We start from the raw sequence: 21,458 nt of genomic DNA, 5'->3' as shown, positions 1-21,458 counted from the left end.
TTGTAGTTTTCCACTGGACTGTGAAATCTTATATATGGGGAATACACCCATTATGCATTTCATGTTGTGCACTGAGATCATACGTTTTTCCAAATGACTAGGATGCATTGTGCATTGTGTATTCACAGTAAACAGTGTGATTAGTATTCTTGACATACATTCATTTAATAACAATAAATAATATGTCATGTGTTGTCATCTGAAGTTTTATTTCAGAAATTTTAGAACCTTTCAAGGACCAGATGATGTCTTGTCTTTTTCACATGTCTGCAGCTATGTTTAAGGCATGCTGATGGCTTCGCTATCTTGCAAGTGGCTGGCTGTTTAAGAATCTGTTCCTACTATAATGCAAATAAACATGCTCCTCTTGCCAAAGAAGTTCAGCGGCTTAGTTTGAAGGTTACATAAATTATCATTTGTCAAAACTTATCAAAATACTGCTCCCTACAATTGACATCTCAGACAGACACCATGAACAGCCTCCAGCAAGGGGATGCCTGTTTGAGCTTCATAACTAAAGGGCAGAGAAGGCATTATTATTAGATAGTCACATGTGTGTGATTTACCTGTGAAATGAAAATGAAAGTGACGTGATAAAAGTTGCCACATATCAATGTGCAACTATCTAGAAAGGTGGACTGCAGGTCATAAGACAAATGTGACAAATCAATACTTATAAATAAACATAAATCCTTTCGTTCTTCCCAGAGCTCTAAGTGTGTCAGTGCAAACTACAGTGGAAGAAAACAGAGGAGGAGGATCTGTTTACTTTTTTGAAGCAAAAGTAAAATTTAATTTGGTTTGGAAAGTTGAGTATATTCTTTTATTAAAGAGACACATATGGCTTAAAGAAGGCAGTATTTTTTTCTTCTTTTAAACCAGAGAAAACATAGGATAGGAATGCATTACATATTTATATTCCGCTGAGTACATCCAGAGGAAAACCATGGAAAAGGCAGGAGAAGGTAACAGAAAGTAAATTAATCACTAGAACACTCATACCTTTATTCTGGATGGGAATTGGGCCATAGAAATTATGTAAACGGAAGCTTTATCCAAAATCCACTGGCTTGAAAACATGTTTGTTACTTTTATATTAGCATTGTTGGAACGACACCTCATGCACTGTGGGAGATGTGCATTATGCATATAGGTTTCTGCACAAAAGGATAAGCTCCAGACAAATGAAGACACAGATACAGTCTAGTCTATGAAGCCTTTGATGTGTGTTATCAAATGCAAACATTTACACAGGCAAATCAATTTCACTTCATATGCAATAACATCTGTTGCTGTGGTTAATGTGCTGGCACACATTTATGAATTACAGTCACATAAAGATGCTCAGCTTTTACACTCAATTGATTTTTCTTTGTGTTTCTTTTATGACTTGATAGTGATTATATACCAAAGGTTACTGTGTTTCAGTGAACAGGGATCAATTTGTAAAATGTGAAATTTGGAATGGCAATGATAATTGCTCTTGAAAACGATGTGCTGCCTACAGCTAAGAGCTGATGGGTGTACCTGTTACAGTCAAGTGCAATGACCAGCAGACAGCATGCCATTACAGAACACTTAAAGCAGACAAGGAGTGGGTACTTTAGATTTAGATTTACAGACAAAGTAGGAGTTGTTTTTTTTTTAATCCATGTATCCATTCTCTTTTATTTATCTTTATTGGATCTTCATCCATCCATTCACTTCCGCTTATCCTGGTCAGGGTCGCGGGGGGGCTGGAGCCTATCCCAGCTGTCATAGGGCGAGAGGCAGGGTACACCCTGAACAGGTCGCCAGCCTGTCACAGGGCCAACACAGAGGGACGAACAACCTTTCACACTCACATTCACACCTATGGGCAATTTAGATTAGCCAATTAACCTAACCCCAGTAAGTGCATGTCTTTGGAATGTGGGAGGAAACCGGAGTACCCGGAGGAAACCCACGCAAGCACGGGGAGAACATGCAAACTCCACACAGAGAGAGGGAGAGGTCTGGGCCAAGGTGGAATCGAACCCAGGCCTTCCAGATGGTATTCTATCTGTGAGGCAACAGTGCTAACCACTGCGCCACCGTGCTGCCCCTTTATTGGATCTTTTAACAAAAAAAGTTGAAGATAGATACATTTACATCCATTAATTTTCTCATAAGGATTTTTTTTTTATTTTTATTTATTTTTTAAATCATAATCCAACACTGTCTGAACAGGCTAGTGCCAAAAAATATATTGTCATACTTTAAATTTGGAAAAGCAATTTTGGGAAAATGTATTCCATTATTCATTTTTTTTATACTATGCCAAAGTGAGCAATGATCTAATGTCAACAAATTGTGCCAGGAGCAGAGCACTTCATATTATTGGCATATTACACAACTTATTTTGGCTTTCAAAGCATCTGTGCCTTAGGCTAATGTCTGTTTCCAGCCCCAAAAGATAAACTGAAAATCTAGCACATAAATAATCTGTCACGAAAACATTTCAGCAGCAGACCAAGTCGACATGGCTGAAGTTGTGTACGGTTGTGCGCTGAGGCAAGAAGGGATGAAGTGGATAATATTTTCCTCAAGGGTAAAGAAGGTGTGACTGAGAACTCCTGCTGATAGCCTATTGAAATGAGGGAAAGATGGAACCGGTCGCATAGTGTGAAGGGTAAAAACGTGAGTCTGTTGCCGAAGTGGCAGAGGAAGGCATTGCTCATGGGCAAAGTGCTTTCAGCCAGCCTGAGAAAGTGAGGAATAGAATGAGCAGAGTTGGAACATCTTGCTTCAGTATGACTTCAAGCTTGAATGTCAAGTCAAAATGAAATTTTCTGCTATACTGAAGCTGCAGAGTTGAATAAGTCTGCCACTGAGGGTTCATCAGTTCTACTGACTAATGGAAAGACCTTGACATTTAAGCACTGGTGGTTAATTCTCACCTTAATATCACATAGTCGCTAAGGTCACAGGGCCGACGTGACAGTCAAAAAATTAAGACATGAATTAGTGTGAAACTTAAAGGAATGAAAGTGATGCCCGGGTGGCTCAGTGGTGGAGCAGGCGACCACATAAATGTCGTGTTGCGGCGTGGGTTCAAGTCCTGACCAGGGTTATTATAGTTAACGAAAACGAACGAAATAACGAAAACTGAAATTGAAAAAACATTGTCGTTAACTGAAATAAATAAAAACTATAATTAAAAGGAAAAAACGATAACTAATTAAAACTGAATTGTGAGTTTACAAAACTAACTAAAACTAACTGAAATTATCGATAAACTGACTTTCATTTACTTGTTTTTTTTTATTAAGCCTTGTGGATTGATATGAAATCATTGTTTCCGCTCTCCGAGTTTAAGCTGGGAGCGCCATAGGACAACTGTGTGAGTGCGCATGTGCGTGCGCTCACCGCGCTGGTCCGCAAAGTAATGGCTGCGGTCTGCCGAGAAAGCGGCAGAGTCCCGTATGGAGGTTCTTTGAGTACAAACACCTGCACACGACCACAAGGTAATTAACACACACAATCCAGCTACACAAGCATAAATGTGGACATGAGGTCGACAACTTCCGTGGGTTGTGTACAGAGGCCGCAAAGACCCTGCAAGTTTAATTAGCAGCATCTAACCAAGCTAGCTCCAAAACAGAAGCAGCTTCAGGTGGTGAGAACATCAGGATGCAGCTGGATTTGAGCTTTGACTCCTTCAAAGAGTTTGTTTTTGTTTAACACCACATGTAGGCGTTATTAATCTGCTGCACTGATGCTGAAGTTTATTGTGGAGTTTATTGTAGAATTTATTGAGTTTGGGAGTTCATGTTTTTCTTTGTTTCTCCCTGGTTATGCTCATGTGTGTCCTTAATATTACACAAATTTAGCATGTCTTGTGAACAGTTGGTTGTTGACTATATTTCTTTAAATGTATCTTTTTGTCAAGTTTTCATTACACAATAGTCACTTTTGCGCCTTGAATCTTGCACCTGATTAGGTATGAAAATACTAAAACTAATACTGAAACTAACTAAAACTACGCATGAAACCAAAAATAAAAACTAATAAAAACGAGAAAAACCACTCTGAAAACTAATTAAAACTAACTGAATTAGAGAAAAAAAAGTAAAAACTAACTAAAACTAAACTATAATGTAAAATCCAAAACTATTATAACCCTGGTCCTGACCTATCACTAGCTTGTCCTCCCCTGCACCCCCACCCCCACTCCCCCTTCCTGTCTCCTTCCACTACCAAAGAAAGCTGCTGTGGCCAAAAAATGCAAAAAAAAAAAAAAACTTAAAGGAATGAAAGTGAGGTTTATTTTTTGTTGGACACATCACTTTAATTATTTTCCTTTTCTCACTTATGTAGTTTGTTTCAATAACAAAGCACTAAACTCAATAAGCTCTTACCTTTGAGGCATTAAATAAAACTGATAGTTTTCTGGTAATGAATTAGTGATAATTTCTTAATGATGACTAAGCCACAGTTATGCACTGTGGTCATGGATAACATCTGCTGCTCTGGCACTGTAGCAGAGCCTTGCTGATGCAGCACAATTTTCACTGCTCTGCTGCTATTTGTGAGATAACCCTAAAGCAAACACTGATATGCAAACAGGTATTAAAGGCCACATGCATGGCTAACAGTAGAAGTCAAAATCCAAAACATGCAATTAGCTCCATGATGAATCACTTTTAAAAAGCAGAACCCTGCAAGATTCTGTGCACACGCTTAAGGATCTACATCTACAGTTTGTAGTCTTCTGGTGTTTCAGTCTTTTTGTCACATGCAGTGGTTTCTCCAGAATCCTTATTTGATGATGATGATACTTTATTGATCCCACAATGAGGAAATTATAGTTAGAACACCCATCCAAGAAAAGACAAACAACCAGACAGAGGGAGATAAGTTTTTGTGGCCTTGCTGCCATCACCGAGAGGCGCTGCCGTTACAAAAGAGGGAAACAAAGCAAATACAAGAGGATAGGTGAGGAAAAAAAAAAATTCATTTTTTGCCCCATAATGGGGGGCACAGTATGAGGATGAAAATCCTCTGCATAGTAAGCACATAGCATACAGCATGGGAGCACCAGGGTGGGGAGGGTTAGGGGTGGAAGGAAGCATGTTTACATGTAAATCTAAACCTGTACAATTTAGACTGCAAATGGATGAATGCTCTTCAGTTTTGTGTTGCCTTTGTTATGGCAGCACATACAGTTGTATATAGCACCATAACAAAAGCGACACAAACCACCAATGTTTGCTTTTGTTTTCAACACTGGAATGCCAGAAATTCCCAGCAGCCAGGTTGTCTGGACACATTTGACACATTCTTGGCATTATCCAGTCTGGATGGAAGAGACTCTTTCACTGTCTCAGCATCTTGCTGAGTCAGGCTGTTGTCCCAACACACCCTAAAACAACCACCATCATCCCTGTCCCAAAGAAGTAGTCACCCACCTGTTTCAGTGATGACCGTCCAGTTGCACTCACCCCCACCATCGGGAAGTACTTTGAACAGCTAGACATGCAAAATCTCAAGACTGCCATCTCCCACCCCCCTCCACCCCCCGACCCCTTTCAGTTTGCATATCAGTCAAATCGCTCAACTGATGATACCATTTCTACTGCCCTCCATTCAGCCCTCACTCATCTGGGCAATAGAGACTGCTATTTCAGAATGCTGTTCATTGACTTCAGTTCAGCATTCAACACAATCATCCCTCAATAGCTCATTCTAAAACTGGACTGACTGGGGCTGAACACCTCCCTGTGCAACTGGCTGCTGGACTTCCTGACCAGGAGACCACAAGCAGTTCAGGTCAGCAGCAGCAACACATCCAGCACCATCACACTGAGCACGGGGGACCCCCAGGGATGTGTACTACGCCCCCTCCTCTTCACACTTTTAACCCATGACTGCAAGCCGTTGCACAGCTCCAATGTCTTCATCAAGTTTGCACTTTCTACAGGGGCACCTGAAAAACCTCTGTATTGCTGTGGACCCCACCCACCCATCACACACCCTCTTGAGCCCACTGCCATCAGGGAGGAGACTACAGAGTCTCTGGGCCAGGACAAGCAGACTGAGGGGCAACTTCATTCACCAGGCTGTCAGGGCACTCAACTCACTCCCTGCCCCCCCCCCCCCCCCCCCCCCTCCCCCTCCTGCTGCCCCCTGCTCACACAGGCCCCTGATCCTGATTTAATTTTATTTTTAGCTCAGTTGTTTCGAAGAAAAAGTTGAGCTATTGTCACAGTCTTGGCGTTGGTGGCAACAGCGTCTGTTCCACAAAAACTAACGTTGGCCATAACTCGATATCAGTGTCTACCTAGAATGTTCAAATTCACACTATTGATGCGTCTACTAAAAATCTCAGACAAATTCCAATCTTGGCAACCTTGACCGCAAGCTAAAGGTCAGAGGTTAATTTTTCTGAAAATCTTGTGAATGCGATAATTCAAGAACAATGTGACCTAGGATGTTAAAATTCACACCTGAGATGCATACTATTCAAGCTAGACCTATCAAATTTCACACACTTCTTCAATGATTTTACTATAACAGCACTTTGACCCAGTGCTCCCCCCATTACAAATCCAAAACAGCCAAACGCTGGCACCCACTCAACAGTGCTCTTATGTTTATATTGAAAGGAAGAAAGATGACATCCAGAGATATGCCAGACATATCCTGTTTTAGCAGAGGGAAATGGTAGGGGCAGGAGTGAGGACTGAAACACAGAATGCAAGAAAGAAAAGAATGAGCTGAAGATGAGCCTTTACTGCAGCTGATGCAAAAGATACAAAAAGTAACAAATATGCAGCATAATAATAAAAGACATAAATCAAAATACAAGGCAAGAGAAAAAAATGGTCACTATATTAAATAAAAAAAAAACACCAAAATCAAAGACTCAATAATGTAAGATCTAAGTCCCACATTACACTAGAATAATGACAATAGAATGATGAATAAATCAAAATATAAAAATTCAGCTAACATAAAAATCAACATTTAGGGCCCTTGAACAACACACAAAATGTAAAACATAACAGGAACCATTGGAACCAGTGGCAAATGACTGTCGCAATAGATTTAATTAATGCATCACTGAAGTCAAGACAGGTTTTACCATATGCATGAATTGAACGTATTTCATTGAGCAGATTCCAGTCACCCATAAATCGCACACTAGCTTTGTGCTTGCTGAAATGCCCTAAGATAGTTTCTTTGTGATCTCAGGACAGTGACACCAGAGCAAACTTAGACTTTATTAAAGAAAAAATAATAAAGAAATTCCCTCCAGACATCCAAAGTCAACAGATCCTCTCCACAAACAGTAGATTGAAAACTGAGTGATGTGGTGGTTTTCAATTGCCTACCTTTCCTTTACCAAAACCCATATTCCACTTTGTTATCCTGATTTAAAATTACTATTATAATTTTTAAAAAATGCAACTAGAAAACTCTGCAAGAGCAAAATGATTTATACAGTATACATCCATTATTTCATTTTGATAGCTTTCTACACCACTAACCTGACCCAGCAGCTCAGGCAGCCCCAGCACTTGTCCAGTGAACACTCCAAAGCAGATCAGGATGGAGTTAAACTGGCCAATCAAACCTCTGAAATGCTTTGGGGAAATTTCTCCCAGGTACATAGGGAGAGCACTGAGAGCAATACCTGTAGGGGGGGGGGAAAAACAATATATTAATATCTAAAACAGACATGATGCATTCATGTTTATATAGCCCAAACACTCCTCCCATCAGAAGAAAAAAGGCTTATACAGTGGGTATGGAAAGTATTCAGACCCCTTTAAATTTTTCGCTCTTTGTTTCATTGCAGCCATTTGCTAAAATCAAAAAAGTTCATTTTATTTAATGTATACTCAGCACCCCATATTGACAGAAAAAAACAGAAATGTAAAAATTTTCAAAAACTGAAATATCAGATGATCATAAGTATTCAGACCCTTTGCTCAGTATTGAGTAGAAGCATTCTTTTGAGCTAGTACAGCCATGAGTCTTCTTGGAAATTAAAGTTTTTCACACCTGGATTTGGGGATCCTCTGCCATTCGTCCTTGCAGATCCTCTCCAGTTGCGTCAGGTTGGATGGTGAACATTGGTGGACAGCCATTTTCAGGTCTCTCCAGAGATGCTCAATTGGGTTTAGGTCAGGGCTCTGGCTGGGCCAGTCAAGAATGTTAACAGAGGTATTCCGAAGCACTCCTTTATTATTTTAGTTGTGTGCTTAGGGGCACTGTCTTGTTGGAAGGTAAACCTTCGGCCCAGTCTGAGGTCCTGAGCACTCTGGAAGAGGTTTTCTTCCAGGATATCTCTGTACTTGGCCGCAATCATCTTTCCTGCAATTGCAACCAGTTGTCCTGTCCCTGCAGCTGAAAAACACCCCCATAGCATGATGCTGCCACCACCACGTTTCACTGTTGGGATTGTATTGGGCAGGTGATGAGCAGTGCCTGGTGTTCTCCACACATACCGCTTAGAATTAACGCCAAAAAGTTCAATCTTTGTCTCATCAGACCAGAGAATCTTATTTCTCATAGTCTGGGAGTCCTTCATGTGTTTTTTGGCAAACTCTGTGCAGGCTTTCATATGTCTTGCACTGAGGAGAGGCTTCTGTCGGGCTACTCTGCCATAAAGCACCGACTGGTGGAGGGCTACAGTGATAGCTGATTTTGTGGAACTTTCTCCCATCTCCCTACTGCATCTCTGGAGCTCAGCCACAGTGATCTTTGGGTTCCTCTTTACCTCTCTCACCAAGGCTCCTCTCCCACGATTGCTCAGTTTGGCTGGACAGCCAGAGCTAGGAAGAGTTCTAGTCATCCCAAACTTCTTCCATTTAAGGATTATGGAGGCCACTCTGCTCTCAGGAACCTTGAGTGCTGCAGAAATTATTTTGTAACCTTGGCCAGACCTGTGCCTTGCCACAATTCTGTCTCTGAGCTCCTTGGGCACATCCTTTGACCTCATGATTCTCATTTGCTCTGACATCCACTGTGAGCTGTGAGGTCTTATATAGACAGGTGTGTGCCTTTGCTAATCAAGTCAAATCAGTTTAATTAAACACAGATTGACTCCAATGCAGGAGTAGAAACATTTCAAGGAGGATCAGAAAAAAATGGAAAGCATGTGAATTAAATGTGAGTGTCACAGCAAAGTGTCTAAATACTTACTGTATGGCCATGTGATATTTCAATTTTTCTTTCTTGATAAATTTGCAAAAATGTCTACATTTCTGTTTTTTTCTGTCAAGATGGGGTGCTGAGTGTTCATTAATGAGAAATAAAATGAACGTTTTTGATTTTAGCAAATGGCTGCAATGAAACAAAGAGTAAAATATTTAAAAGGGACTGAATACTTTCTGTACCAGTGCATGTATTGACATACTAGGGGAATATTTGTTCAAACATTTGTAGCCTTCAGCAGTCTGTAAAAACATTGTTTTCCTAATCTTTATCTGAGTCTGTTTTGTTTTGTTTTACCACATAAATCTACAAGCACAGACACAGCGACACCTCCACTGCACTGACAGCATCAAATACCAAGCCACATTTCACAGCTGGCTGTCTTGAACTGTGAGGCATTGTCATGGGTCATTGATGATCTGTGCATTAGGAATGGTCTGCTCTGATAGAACAAGTTAACACTTTAACACAAATCAATTTCCACTGACTACAAATTGTAAACAAGTTATCCCGCTCTCCTGTGAATGTGTGTATTTTTTCAGAAAGCACATATCTGAGGCAGCTACTATTTCTCCGTGTTGGAACCTAAATAAGCTACTTTCAGCTGCTCCCTTATTCACAAAGGTTCACCACAGTGGGCAGATTTTTACATTACTTATTAGGTGAATGCATAAACCACTACTCTATGGAGCCACTTAAGTAATCTGGGCTAATTTGCACTGCCCCCAAAAAATAATGGAACACTTAGAAAAACACATCAGATCTCAATGGGAAAAAAAAAAAACGTACTGGATATGTATACATGCTGGATACATTGATATGTACAGAAGAGGATTAAGGCCACTTAAAAAAAAAAAAAAAAAAAAAAAAAATTAAAAATGGGGCATTTAAAAAAAAAAAAAAAAGGTCAGCCAGAATTCTGATCATAATGACTCACAAAGAATTTACACCTTTGGTCAAGTGACACACAATTCACACCAAGAGGCACACCATAGTTCATCTGACCCCAGTAACTCACATGGCAATGGGGTGGGGGGGGGGGGGGGGGGGGGGGGGGGGGCTGTCAGCAGTCTTCTTGACTAGATGTCAAGAGGATTGTTGACCCACCTGGAACTCCCCTCAGACTACCTGGGATTCCTCATGAGCTGTTAGAAGTCTTTCAGATGAAAGATGAAACATTTTCAAGAACCTGAAGTCCAATTGCCTTTAACTCAACCCTGCTCTAATTTGAAGCTAAACAAGAGCATTAAAAAGTAGTCAGTGTTTCTTTGAGGCAGTGGTCAGTAACCTGAGTTTTACTTATTTGTCTCGAGGTGATGAGATCCATTTACCTGCGATACAAACCTCAATTTCTAAAGGATTATAGTAACTCTGATTTTCTGTTCAATTTAATGTTTATATAACGACAATTCACAACAACAGTTTGGTCAAGGCACTTTATACTGTAAGGTAAAGACCCCACAGCATTCTGGCAAAAAAAACAAAATTGAAAACACACACACACACACACACACACACACACACACACACACACACACACACACACACACACACACACACTCATGTGCAAGCACTTTTGGAAGTGTGGGAAGGAAAAACTCCCTTTTAACAGGAAGAAACCTCCAGCAGAACTGGGCTCAGCGAAGGGCAGCCATCTGCTGTGACCAGCTGGTGGGATGTGAGGAGAAAGGGAAAAGAAAAAGGAAAGCATAGAAAGACTGAACAGAACAAACACTATGAAACAATACAAAATTTAATGACATGCTGCAGTGGTATATAAATGAAATACCTGGAGAATGAAAATAGGTGAGGGGAGAAGAAATTCTTGGTATATCTAGCATCACTCCAAGAGAGGATGTCTGGCATTTTGGCATTTTCTGATAAGGTCGACCAAATTTAGCTCAATATCATGATAAATTTACATGATTAACTGAATTACTTTTTTCTTTGTACTCCCTCACACTACAACTTTATGTTCCACACTGACTCTTGTGCACTGCCTGATGAGTGGGAATTATAAAAACATACTTCTTACCAGAGTCCACCCCCATAATGAGTCGTCCAATAATGAGCATCTCAAAAGATCTTGACATCTCACCCAGAGACAGAAGCAAAGCAGCTATTACAGCAAAGATGTTATTCAGCAGCAAGGTCCCCTTTCTAAAAGTCAATAAGAATACATAAAAAATAATTATAATTAAAAAAGAGAACCACAATCATAGACACTCAAAAAATAAATCTCATACAAATTTTAAGGTAACTCATTTCATTCAATTACTATAGCGCTTCACCTGTTATGACAAGAAGGTCATCTAACGAAAAGATTAGCAGAGCAAGAACTAGTAGATTGGAATACATAAAAGGCTGTTATGTAGAATAACCAAGTGACTTTTTTACAGTTTGGGGAAGATAAAGAAAGAAGTGAATATTAACACATTTTCAAGGCCATCATCACAGCTGAAATTAGATCTGGTCACTCTTCTCGACTAGAAACAGTCAGTTCTCAAACACTTATTACATAACACAGTTTAGTTTGAACTCTGGCTAGTTAACTGCTCTGAACCATCCAGTTTAAGAGGACACTATTCTGCCAGGTCCTATCAGCTGTCACACTGACCCCCATTTCAAAGAACACTGGTCTGTCCTGCCTCCTGGACCTCATCAGTTGTCTGACTGTTCTGGTTTCCGGTCTCTTGTGCGTCTTCTGCATCTTGCCCTGAGCTCTTCTTCTGCTCTTCTTGCTTTCCTGCCTGGTCCCCACTCTGTCTTTGCCTTAGCCATCACCCTCCAGCATTGCCCCTGGTGGAGTTCCACTTTCACGGCTGGTCCTGCCTTCTGGAGCAGTCTCCCCTTTAATTCCCCATCTACAACACATCCACCTGGGCAGCACTGTTTGTGAGCCTTGCCACCAGGCCACCCATTGTCTCTGGTTCCCCTGTTCTCCAGCACTGGGACAGTTACTCATAATCTCCAGCTCATCTGCTTACTGTGACTGTTTGGATTCATATGCCTGGACTCTACAGCAACTTTTTTTATTTAGTCTGCCTCACTGCCAGCCTTTGTTCACCAAGTTCATTTATTTATTCCACATGCCTCTCTACTATGTGTGTGTGTGCATTCAGGTGGTCCCTAAGCTGCACAAATTGTAACATTTCTAATGTCAGGAGTCAAAGAAAAAAGATGTTTTTTTTTTCCGATTGATTTTTGCTATCTCCGTGGCGAGATGCTCAATAACACGACTGAGACTCTCAGAGCCGTGTGTTTCTCAAGTTATAGCATCTTCACTCAGTATTTCAACACCAGTCACACAACACCGGCAGCATGATAATCACCCCTGTTTTTGTTTTTTTTAGATGAAGGCTTTTTTTTTCCTCATTCTGTGTTTAAATCTATAGTTAAATCTAAAAATTAAGTAATCACATTTGTGTAGTGGTGCATTCAGCTGCAAATGTATATGAAGCTCTTTTCATGTCTGGAGTGAAATATCCATGCATGTTTATTTAAAAGAAGAAAAAAACTCATGACATGTTTCTTTTCAAAAGTTCCATGAGCCTTCATTAGTCTGTGTGTATACATATTTGTGTGTATACATATTTGTGTGTGTGTGTATATATATATATATATATATATATATATATATATATATATATATATATATATATATATATATATATATATATATATATATACATACATTTTTTTTTAAACTCTTGCTCTGAATTTCAACCTTTCCAAGACTTTGTGTAAACCTTCCAGCTGACCCACAGATATCGAGCAGAGAGTGTGGAGGGAGAATGAATAATTTGCTTCAGCCTAATTAACACAGTGAGTATTGCAACCTGAGAAATCCAAGGTGGATCTCAAGGGTATCGTAACTGTCTGATATGACTGAATAAAAGCTTTATATGTCTTTCTGTGACATTCTCATCATTAGTGGATAACAAGTTTTTTAGAAGACATTATTTCTTAGCACTGAGGTGATTTTGTTAGTACCGGGATGTGTCCCCTGAGGATAGTAGGACATGTGGCTCTGCAGTCCTGCACGAAGGTGAAACAACTAGAGCTAGACTGAAACCTGAGAAACACATCATGCTGGCTGTGAGATTGGCTCTCATCATGCAGTATAGGTTGTCAAACCAGTCCCACTCAGTAAAGAGCAATAACTTTTATGTCCTTGGAATCAATCCACTGACATCTTAGTCTATTAGGGAAAAAGGGGGGCAAATTCCATTACAACACATTTTGCTACTTGATCACCGCAAAAGGACGCTAAAGACAACAGTGAGATTGCTACAGAGCAGATTTAAACTTATTTATTACAGTACTTTATGGAAGTAGTTGTCTGACTGACTGAGCCTTGCAGCAAAAACAGAGACAGGGGAAAAATAACACTTTGCACTATGAGTGCCACACTGCATCCATTACAGCACCCAATCAGGCCAAGAAAATGCTATGACAACAATGCTGAGCAATAAAACAATAAAACCCTAATCCAAATGTTAGGCCACTAGAGGGAAAAAAAAATAAGCTTAAGTTTAAAGGCCCATTGTGCTGGATTAAGAGGGATTATTGGGGAAAAAAATGGAATCTAGAGCAGTATTCATAATACTACTCTTAGTAGTTACATTTAAATGGAGTCTAAAGTAGTACTCTACAGTCTATTTAAATTTAACCATTTACATTTAACCTGTAATTGCAAATCAGTGTGTTTTATTTAGCTTAGAATGAGTCCTTCATATCAAGAGTAGGCTCCATACACCAATTAGCCACAATGTTAGAACCACATTTGTTGTCATTTTGTTGAATCATTTTTGTTAGGTTACATCATCAGTGGAAAACCTACAGTTCAGGCATAAACAAGGACATTGTGTGTGTGTGTGTGTGTGTGTGTGTGTGTGTGTGTGTGTGTGTGTGTGTGTGTGTGTGTGTGTGTGTGTGTGTGTTGGTGGTGGTTTGGGGGGAGGGGGGGGGGAGGGTACAAATATGCCAAAAGAAAAGAAAAGAAAAAGAGTTACTGTAGGCACATGAGTCTACTCACCTCCCCAGGACTTTGATAATTAAAGAGGTAGACAGGGCTCCAAAAAGGCCTCCAATAGACAATATGGATACTGTGATGGACCAGAGGAGAGTTGCTGTCTCTGCTGAAATAGGCTCCCCGTATCTCTCAATCCATGTCCTATTGTAAAAAGCTTTAATGTACTGAAATACAAGAGTGACATGAGAGAGACAAAGATCTTTCAAATGTGTCTTTTATATAACTAAATGACGAGAAGAGAAAACAGCTATAAAAAAAAATCAAAATGTAAAACTAAAAACCCCATCAGATTATTTTATGTTATGAATATGTTTTATGAATATTATATGTATTGTGTGTACTTTTAATTGTCCAAGCTGACTTTATGACCTAAACCTTACCTGGAAATAAGGATTGCCAAGACAGGATTGCTAAATGATATGACTATTTGTAACAGCTCACCAATTTAGTTTTAATACCAATAATAATATTGGTAAGATTTCATTTTTGCTTTTTTAACATGGAAAAAAATCAATATCAGCAGGCTTAATGCAGGCACATCATTAGCTCTGGGCCCGGATGTTTTTTGAATAATTAGAGATTTGGATCATTTGACCAGCACCTAATGACAGCATTCTTTTTACAACTGGGACAGGAGAGAGAACAGAGGTGGTGAAGAGTGCAGCAAAACAGCAGGAAAGGTGAGGAAGAGCTAAACATTGAAAAGACCAGACATAGGCAGCAGTTAACATGTTAGCATACAATCTTGCATATGGCTGTCATCAAAATTATGGCTTTAATGCTGCTTAAAGTTTAAATAAATAAATAAATAACAAAGGTGAAAAACTCAAATTACACTGACTGTTTATTCCAATATTATTCTGTGGCTTCAACCTTTAAGTAGCGGACAGCTTCTGACATTTTATTTTAATTTGCCTATAAAATATAATAACTTTAAAAAGGTGCTGTTAGTGAGTGAAAAGCCAAGCTTTCAGGGCTGGGCTAATGTTTCAGTCCCTAATGTTTCAAGATCCTAATAACGCCCCTGGCTTAATCTAACTGCAAATTCTCACAATTTCTAAATAAGATCTTTGAACAGGGAGCAACCTGATTGCACTGAGATCATGAGTCAGTGAATGCAGCATTTGAAATTATTGGCACGTGTGTCAATGCACTCAGGGCTCAAGTGTCTTCATCAAGTATGAAGACATCAGTTGCATGGAAAGCCTAAAAAATGGGCTTGTAGTTGTTGCTCTTTCAGTGACTCTATTACCTTTTCTTGAATTATCTTTTAACCATAACCAAAGAATAATTCCTGACAGCACTGAAAACAGAGATGGCACTGGTCACATAGCCACTATTGTTGCTTGCTTTGACTTCTGAGCAATAAGGCTGTTCACTGTAAGCATTGTGCAGAACAACATGAGTGCCAGCTCTGTTTAACATAAATTTGAAAAATGACCTTTAACGTCACGTCAAAGCTGCTGAAAACAATTCTATCACTACAAGCACGGGGGGGGGGGGGGGTGGGGGGGGGGGGGGGGGGGGGTTACAGGTTACACCAGTTTCTACAGGGTTTTCATCAGCCTTAGCACTCACTGAAGATCAGCCAACTCACGTGCACCAGATAAATAATTACCAAAGATATACTTCACTCGTCACATTACTCCCCTGCCACACCGGCATCATGGCCACAAAACGCAATCGATATTTTTAGATTTTGCATTATGGAAACCTCTATCTGAGACATCACTATATAACATTATATGCTCATTAGCCCTCTCAATATGAAGTGGATCATAATTTGGCCTGTTGTTACGTTCTCTCGGTTAATGTCAAGCTGCCGTAAGAAATGTTTGTGTTAAAAGTGATATAATTGAACAAATGGCACTGATGATAATGATTGTTACATTAGTTTGATGCCAGTATCATGCACATTAATTCAGATAAAGTGTTACTGCTGCTGAAACTAACTAGATGTTATTAAGGAGTAAATTCCCATCACCTTGGCACTGTTTGGAAGTGGAATGAGGAGCAGGAAATTGTTTTTTCCCTACTTTGATGCTTCCACTCTAAAATGAGTAGAAGTTTGCTCTCTACTTGCATATCTAATGGCTGATACCTCAGGAGCTCGACCTATTAGAATTCAGTTGACATGAATTTTTAACACTTGATATAATATTCCTTTGCCCACATTTGAAGATAGTTCACTGTTGGGGGTAGTCCTGCTGCGCATGGAGAAAGCTGAATGTTCGTTTATAGGTTTTTATGCTGCACATAGAAACAATTGTGGCTTTAGTACGCTATTAAAGAGGTTGACAAGGGACTCTTTGAAATGTAGCGAGAATAGCATCTGTAATATTCGTTCTGTGTTATTTTCGTTGTACTAGACTTTCTTGTTGGCCTATTTTGTATGGATTTTGTAAAGACAGCAGGAGCAGTGGTGAGCCTTACTGTGGTGGAGGGGAGCCAGAACTACATAAATGATCAGCTAGTGCTCCTGGTGGGCAGATCCTAAGAAGGAGAATAAACAAAAAGCAATGGCTCAATGTAGACATAAACTGGAGGATTGGCTGCAAACAGTAGGTGGGACTTTAACTTTGCTCAGCAAAGGAGAAAAAAAAGAAAGAAATCAAAGAAAAGTAGATATATTAACACTCGCATCCATACACACACCCACATGCACATACATATACACACACACACACAATTTATTGTTTGTAGTAATGTGTGTGTATGTGCCTCTGTCATGCAATGTACTCAATAATGAGGGCAAGAAACTGCAACCATGCCCCCCGCGATCCAGAGGCAAATAGGGAAGGACCCATGGGACCCAGGCCATCCACAGCCCAGGAGCTCAGAAGACCTGAGGCCACACATCCCGATGGCAACCGCGTGCACTCCCCAGAGGAGTAAGGAGGGAGACCACAGACGGAGCCCCACGGTCAAAGGGCAAGAGTCCAGGGAGCCAGAGGCGACGAGCAGCCCACCCCCCCACCCCCAGCAGGCCGGCACCCCCAGCACGAGCCGAGCACGCGGCCCCTGAGGCCCCAAGTGCCCGAGAGCAGCCCGACACCCGGCAGAGCCCCGCCCACATGCCAAAGAGGCCCAAGCCACCCCCAGGCCACAGCCGCCAAGGGAGCAGGTCAAAAACCAGGTTGAGACATCCGGCCACACACTCCGGGACCCACGGGTGTCGACACCCCAGGGGCGGCAGTGACGACCAGTGGGGAGCAGCATGGAGCAGTTGGGAGGGGTAACTCCCGCCCTTCGCATCCCACAGGTGCCAGGGCTCGGCAAGCCCCAGACCCAGGCCCAGCTGTCCACACACACACACACACACACGCACCAGTCGTTCACTCATACACACATACGCACGCACATCCACATGCACCAGTCACACACTCATGCTCACACACACGTAACACACATGGCCACCTAGTGGGGTAGAGCGGGTACCAGCACAGAGCCAGCGGCAACCCAGGGAAGCAGCCAACCCAGCCCCGAACAACGAGCCATTCCCCATCCCAGGCGGGGTGCATGAAACTGGGGTGTGAGAAGACCCGCCCGCCCCCTCCTCCCACTCAGCGTGTGGGGGGAGATGTGAGTGTATGTACTGAGAAGACTGTGTATGGTTGTGTGAAAACTGCAGTGCTATTAAAATTGGAGGGACAGATGTAATATGAGCACTGAATAACAGCGCCCATCCACACTGCCCCCCCAAGGCCCTCTAAGATGTCTAAGATGTAAATAAAATTGAAGAGCAGGCAGCAGTGAACAGACAAGTGGGGCTACCTCAGCAGTGCCACCCACTAACCACTGTGTGATACACCTGCCCCCAAGGCCCTATATGTAGTATGATGTGTTGTGAACTGTATAATGCAATTAAAAAAGGAGGAGTGGGACATCACGCAGCACAGCGAGCAGAGCCAAAGAGGTGGCCCCACTCACTGCAGCACGAGCCCCCCACCACCAAGAACCTACCTGTGCATAATGTGATGTTTAACTGAGTGGGAGGAGGGGAAGGGTAAATAAATAAGACCGGGAGGCAGAAGACTACCACCCGGAGGAAGAGAGCCAGCTAGCTACTGGCTCACTAGGCACCCCAGTTCCCTACACCTCCCCTGCAACCCAGGGAAGGCAGGTCCAGGGCCTGAGGTGACCGCACCCCCAGGATACCACCGTGCTCCAGGCCCCCACTGCGAACAGGACACAACACACACCCCCACACGCATACAAAAGACAACAAATATCGCACACGCACACACACACACACACACACACACGCACACATACCCACACACACACCCACACACACACGCACACACACCCATACACACACCCACACGCACACACACACACACATACAGTGGTCAGAACCAACCGGCCCCATGTGGGTAACTGCTGCTCCCCCACCTGAGCGCCCCACCCCCCCATGGGGGAGGGCACCCAGAATCCCGGAATGCCAGCCAGGCACCCCGACGCAGCCAACCCACCCCACATGGCGGCGCACCCAAGGGGGCACAGACCCCTCCAGCGCAGGGAGGGGCCCAACCGGGAAACGGGCAACCCCGTGCACCAGGGCCCCAGACCCGCACCCCGGCCCCCACAGAGGAAGCCAGCCACCCGGGACGAGGCCAGCACCCACCACCACGGGACCCCCAGCCCCACAACATAAGAGTATCCATCCAAGTCCCTACCACCAACAACCAGGGCCTGGACACAGAAACCACAAAATAGTAGCCACCGTCTCCAGGCCAGAGCCATCAGACACCCAAGTCCCCCCTGCCCACCCCCAGCCACCTACCAGGTGCGCTGTGAGACAAGACTACAGCTGGTCACCCTCATCATGCGATGGAGCTGATCAGTGGGGATCAGAGAGATTTCAAATTGTGCCAGTTGGTTTTTTAGAGGTGGCAGATATTCTTTCCAAACTAATGTGGTCTAAAACTAGATTCTTATAGTGAGTAATGCATAAATCATTTTTTGATTTCCAATTCATGAGGATAGTTTTCTTAGCGATGCATAAGGTAGTAAGAACTATGTGTGATATATTTGTTTCCATGTTTAATTAACTTAAATCACCTAGAATGCACAGTTTTGGTGATGCTGGGATATCACAATTAAAACATGTGGATAAGTGTTCACATATCCTCTGCCAGAACCTCTCAACAGGTGTACAAGACCAAATTGCATGCATATAGTTTTCAGTATGGTTGCCTGAACAGTGTGTCTTTGAGGCCCATTTGGAACATCCTGTGTCCTGTATAGTGTATTCTATGGAGATTTTTGTATTGTATAAGTTGTACATTTGGACTTTTAGTCATTTTGAAAGTGTTTAAACATATCTGTGTCCAGAACATGTTCTAAATTCCTTAATCCTTTCTCTTGCCATGTTGAAAAGTTCAGTACTGTCTTTTTCTGACATATACATATATGTAATGTCCTTAAAACAAGTCAAAATTAGGCTCAGTATTGTGTGTGGAGATGATGTGAGTTCATAATATGAACATGCTACTTACAAGTACACTGCTCAAAAAAATAAAGGGAACACTCAAATAACACATCCTAGATCTGAATGAATGAAATATTCTCATTGAATATTTTGTTCTGTACAAAGTTGAATGTGCTAACAACAAAAATCACACAAAAATCATCAATGGACATCAAATTTATTAACCAATGGAGGCCTGGATTTGGAGTCACACACAAAATTAAAGTGGAAAAACAAACTACAGGCTGATCCAACTTTGATGTAATGTCCTTAAAACAAGTCAAAATGAGGCTCAGTATTGTGTGTGGCCTCCACGTGCCTCTATGACCTCCCTACAATGCCTGGGCATGCTCCTGATGAGGTGGCGGATGGTCTCCTGAGGGATCTCCTCCCAGACCTGCACTAAAGCATCCGCCAACTCCTGGACAGTCTGTGGTGCAAACGTGACGTTGTTGGATGGAGCGAGACATGATGTCCCAGATGTGCTCAATTGGATTCAGGTCTGGGGAACGGGCGGGCCAGTCCATAGCTTCAATGGCTTCATCTTGCAGGAACTGCTGACACACTCCAGCCACATGAGGTCTAGCGTTGTCCTGCATTAGGAGGAACCTAGGGCCAACCGCACCAGCGTATGGTCTCACAAGGGGTCTGAGGATCTCATCTCGGTACATAATGGCAGTCATGCTACTTCTGGCGAGCACATGGAGGGCCACGTGGCCCTCCAAAGAAATGCCACCCCACACTATTGCTGACCCACTACCAAACCGGTCATGCTGAAGGATGTTGCAGGCAGCAGATCACTCTCCACGGCATCTCCAGACTCTGTCACATCTGTCACATGTGCTCAGTGTGAACCTGCTTTCATCTGTGAAGAGCACAGGTTGCCAGTGGCGAATTTGTAAATCCTGGTGTTCTCTGGCAAATGCCAGCGTCCTGCACGGTGTTGGGCTGTGAGCACAACCCCCCTCTGTGGACGTCGGGCCCTCATACCCTCCTCATGGAGTCAGTTTCTAACCGTTTGTGGAGACACATGCACATTTGTGGCCTGCTGGAGGTCACTCCAGGTCTCCTGGTACTGCCTCCAGCCTCTGGACACTACGCTGACAGACACAGCAAACCTTCTTGCCACAGCTCGCATTGATGTGCCATCCTGGATTGAGCGGCACTATCGAGACACTCGTGTGGGTTGTAAAGTCTATCTCATGCTACCTACGAGTGTGAAGCACCACCAACATTCAAAAGTGACCAAAACATCAGCCAGAAGCATAGGTACTGAGAAGTGGTCTGTGGTCCCCACCTGCAGAACCACTCCTTTATTGAGTGTGTCTTGCCAATTGCCAATAATTTTCCACTGTTGTCTATTCCATTTGCACAACAGCATGTGAAATTGATTGTCAATCAGTGTTGCTTCCTAAGTGGACAGTTTGAATTCACAGAAGTTTGATTTACTTGGAGTTACATTGTGTTGTTTAAGTGTTCCCTTTATTTTTTTGAGCAGTGTATATTCTCACACAGCCTAAACTCAGAGTGTACAGAATGGATATTCATAAAGTTTTTAATGAAAGCAAAGCAATTTCAGTTATAGGCTGCTGCTGAGAAATTTAGGGACATGTAGAAGGCCGTTCACGTACAGCATTTACAAACAATGATTCACTTGGATATTATTACAGCAGGTGATAGAGAACACAAAAATGTGGTGTCAGAAAGCAGTATTTCAACACTTGACATTTAGAAGCTAAAGACAGTGGAAAAATATCACTGTTAAGC

The 21,458-nt window shown here is 42.2% G+C and overlaps 1 protein-coding gene across 1 annotated transcript in view; it reads right to left on the bottom strand.

Annotated features, from left to right (window-relative positions):
- slc2a9l2 (solute carrier family 2 member 9, like 2) overlaps positions 1-21,458 on the bottom strand; it is a 102,292-nt gene that overhangs the window by 75,431 nt on the left and 5,403 nt on the right. Inside the window, exons 3-5 of the mRNA XM_030728798.1 lie at positions 14,222-14,382; positions 11,219-11,343; positions 7,512-7,657 (exon numbers count right to left, since the gene is read on the bottom strand). Coding sequence (XP_030584658.1) covers positions 7,512-7,657; positions 11,219-11,343; positions 14,222-14,382 — 432 coding nt within the window. The remainder of the gene's footprint in view (positions 1-7,511; positions 7,658-11,218; positions 11,344-14,221; positions 14,383-21,458) is intronic.

Source organism: Archocentrus centrarchus, chromosome 5 (assembly GCF_007364275.1).
Source record: "Archocentrus centrarchus isolate MPI-CPG fArcCen1 chromosome 5, fArcCen1, whole genome shotgun sequence".
Taxonomy (NCBI): domain Eukaryota; kingdom Metazoa; phylum Chordata; class Actinopteri; order Cichliformes; family Cichlidae; genus Archocentrus; species Archocentrus centrarchus.
This window is presented reverse-complemented; position numbering and strand designations above follow the sequence as displayed.